Source organism: Oppia nitens, unplaced genomic scaffold (genome assembly GCF_028296485.1).
Source record: "Oppia nitens isolate AA-2021 unplaced genomic scaffold, nextdenovo-longstitch-racon4-pilon3 scaffold16_pilon_pilon_pilon, whole genome shotgun sequence".
NCBI lineage: Eukaryota > Metazoa > Arthropoda > Arachnida > Sarcoptiformes > Oppiidae > Oppia > Oppia nitens.
The window spans coordinates 1,202,501-1,206,106 of NW_026533195.1; the positions used below are offsets into that span (position 1 = coordinate 1,202,501).

Sequence of the window (3,606 nt, forward strand, 5' to 3'; positions counted from 1 at the left end):
AATTAACAACAGTAATTGTTATTTTTATTTTAAAATTGTATTTTAAAAAATAATAATAATTAATATATAGAAAAACTAGAAAAATATAATGATTTTACAAAAAATAAAAATAATATTATAATATAATTATTAGTTAATTTTAAAATTAAATAATTTATTTTTTTAATAATTTATTTTAATAGATATTTTTAATAAAACAAAATAATAATAATAATTAAAATGAATTATACATATTTTGAGCAACTATTGAAATTGAATTGTGGCAAAATTATCAAGTTCATTTCAGTGGCCATTATACTAGTGGCCATCTATTGGGCACCGGTAGCTGATTATATGATTGATGGTCTAAAATATTTACCAGGGTACTATCATCATCTGGATACAGTTAGAAATACAGTAAGTTATTAATGTTATTTTACAATTAATTTTAAACTATTATTAGAATTTTTTTAAAAGGTTATTATAAAATATATTATTTTTTGAAAAATTATTTTAAAATTATTGTTTTTTCAAATAATATTATTATTAATTTTTAATTAGATTTATTATTATTATTATTATTATTATTATTATTATTATTATTATTATTATTATTATTATTATTATTATTATTATTATTATTATTATTATTATTATTATTATTATTATTATTATTATTATTATTATTATTATTATTATTATTATTATTATTATTATTATTATTATTATTATTATTATTATTATTATTATTATTATTATTATTATTATTATTATTATTATTATTATTATTATTATTATTATTATTATTATTATAAATAATTATAAAAATAACTATGTGCTACATATGCGCATTTAAATTTTTTTTATTTAAAAAATGTACATGTAAAAAAATTATTATTGTTGTGCATGTACAGTGTACAGTGTATATGTTAAATTTTATAATTATAAAAAATTAATTATAATTATGATAAATATTTAAATATTATAATAGTTTAAAAAAATAGATAATTAAATAATATATTAATTAATTAATTAATAACTTTATTGTATATGTATTGTTATTAAGGTAGAGGTTATCGAGTCACGTGGTTTTAAATGTCAAACACATTATGTAGAGTCGGGTGACGGCTATATTATAGCCGTTCATCGTGTAGTTAATCCCTATGTTAAGGACAGGGATCGAACCCAATTGAAACCGGTATTACTTCAGCACGGCTTTCAAAGTTCGTCGAAAGGTTGGGTAATTACATCCGATGGACAACTAGACCCGTCGGATGGTATTTATCGTGAACCGGGCGTTACGGATGCTGATGGTGGTGATGGTGATGGTCAACAAGTGGCCAATACATTGCCGTTTTTGTTGGCCACCCGTGGCTATGATGTCTGGCTGTCCAATATGAGAGGCAATGTCTATGCACTCAATCATACTGTACTCAGTAGCGATGGTATGTTTGTATGTGTATGTGTATGTGTATGTGTATGTGTATGTGTATGTGTATGTGTATGTGTATGTGTATATGTATGTGTATGTGTATGTGTATGTGTATGTGTATGTGTATGTGTATGTGTATGTGTATGTGTATGTGTATGTGTATGTGATTTGTAAAATTATTTTATTATTTAATTTATTATTATTAATAGACACAGAATTCTGGAAGTTTTCCATCGATGAGATGATTGAATACGATTTGACAGCAATTATATCACATATACTAAAGTCGACCGAAAAAAGTATAATTACAAAAATAAAATAATTATTTAAATTTAATTTTTTTTAATTATTATTATTTAGAAACCCTTGGCTATATCGGTCACAGTAAGGGTACGATTATGATGTTTGGTTTATTAGCCTCTAAGCTAGAGTACAATCAATTGGTTAAACCATTTATAGCCCTATCACCAGTATCATTTTTAGGCCACTCGACTACACCATTGCTATTTATGACACATTTTGAACCATTGTATCGGTAATTATTATAAATAAATTTGTTAATTTATTTTTAAATGTTTTTATTAAATTAAATTAATTTTTGGGCACCTGGGTGTGTGGGTGCGGGTGCGGGTGCGTATAGATCATATCCAACATCACTGTTACATTTGGGTAAATTGCAACAATTTTACGCACAGTTATGCGAAAACTGGTATATGCAACGTGTTTGTCATAAAATATTTTACCTAATATTTGGTTTCGGTGAACAACATTTTGATTATGTTTGTATTAACTTATTATTTTTTAGTTTTTAAAGTTTTTTTTTAGTTTTTTAAATATAATAATTGCTAATTTTATTTAATTATAGATTATTTTTTAATTTTAAACAAATTATTATTAATATTATATAATTATATTTTATTTGGATTATTTTCATTAAATTAATAGTAACAATAATTTTAAATTATTATTATATACCTTATTATAATAAATATAAAATTAATTTTCAAAAATTTAATAATAATAAAAATAATAAGCACTTACTTATATAGTATATTAATAATATAATTATAGTTTAGTTTAGATACAGTATATTAATATAAAAGTTAACAATAATAATAATAATAAATACATAATTAATTATAATATTATTATAAATATTATTAGTTTTTTTTTAAAATTAATAACAAAATTAATAATAATAATAATAACATTTATTTTTTATAGCTAATATTAAATATTTATATTATTAATAAATTTTAGTATTGTTTTAAAAAAAAATATTTGAATAAATTAATTATTTTAATAGTCTAGAATCGGACCCTATCTATCGACAGTACCTAACGGTGCGGGTACCTGGTCGGGTACACATTTATTGCAAAAATTCATAACCAAACGTCCGACCAAATTCAATTTCGGTGAACCGGGCAATCGGGTTAGGTATGGCCAACCGGTACCACCCGAATACAATCTAAGCTCCATTACATCCCCGAACATAGCGCTTATCTATGCGGCCAGCGATTGGCTCAACGATCCGAAAGATATAGCTATATTGAAACAAACACTTAAAGGTTTTAATTTTTAAATTAATTAATTAATTATTTTATTTATTTTTGATACTTAAATTTTATTTTATTTTTTAAATAGTAAAACTATTGGACGACTATCTGGTACCCGACCCTACATGGAATCATATGGAGCTAATGTGGGCCCGGGATGTAGGAAAGTTGGTCAATAAAAAAATACTTGAATTGCTTGATAAATATTAAATATTAATATATATATATATATATAAAGTATATACCGCTTAAATAATCATTGTTTTATAAATAATTATTTTTTCTAAGATTATAATAATTTTATTTATAAATATTTTGTTTTAATTTAAGACCAATTTAATATAAATCGTATTTAATATTAATAAAAATAATCAATTTATTTTAGATTTTTTTTTAATTAAATTAACTTTTTTAAAAATAAAATACCACCAAAAAAATTATGTTATAAAATGTATTTTTTCAAATTAAAATTTTGTTTTTTCTATAAATAATTAATTTTATATTGTATTACACACCCCAAAATATTATATCAAAAAATTTAATATAAACGTATTTTTAAATACTAACAATTTACTTTTTTTTAATAATTATAAATAATCAGCATATTTTTTTATTAATATAATATTTTAAAAATTACAA

At 21.3% G+C, this 3,606-nt stretch overlaps 1 protein-coding gene across 1 annotated transcript; it reads left to right on the top strand.

Moving 5' to 3' along the window:
* The first annotated feature begins 218 nt into the window (after positions 1 to 218).
* On the top strand, positions 219 to 3,200 carry LOC128965017 (lysosomal acid lipase/cholesteryl ester hydrolase-like). The gene is made up of 7 exons (XM_054311668.1): positions 219 to 396; positions 1,046 to 1,424; positions 1,621 to 1,710; positions 1,772 to 1,946; positions 2,052 to 2,190; positions 2,718 to 2,979; positions 3,056 to 3,200. The coding sequence occupies exons 1-7, from the start codon at positions 220 to 222 to the stop codon at positions 3,175 to 3,177; spliced, it is 1,344 nt and encodes a 447-aa protein (XP_054167643.1). The 5' UTR covers position 219; the 3' UTR covers positions 3,178 to 3,200.
* The last annotated feature ends 406 nt before the right edge of the window (positions 3,201 to 3,606 follow it).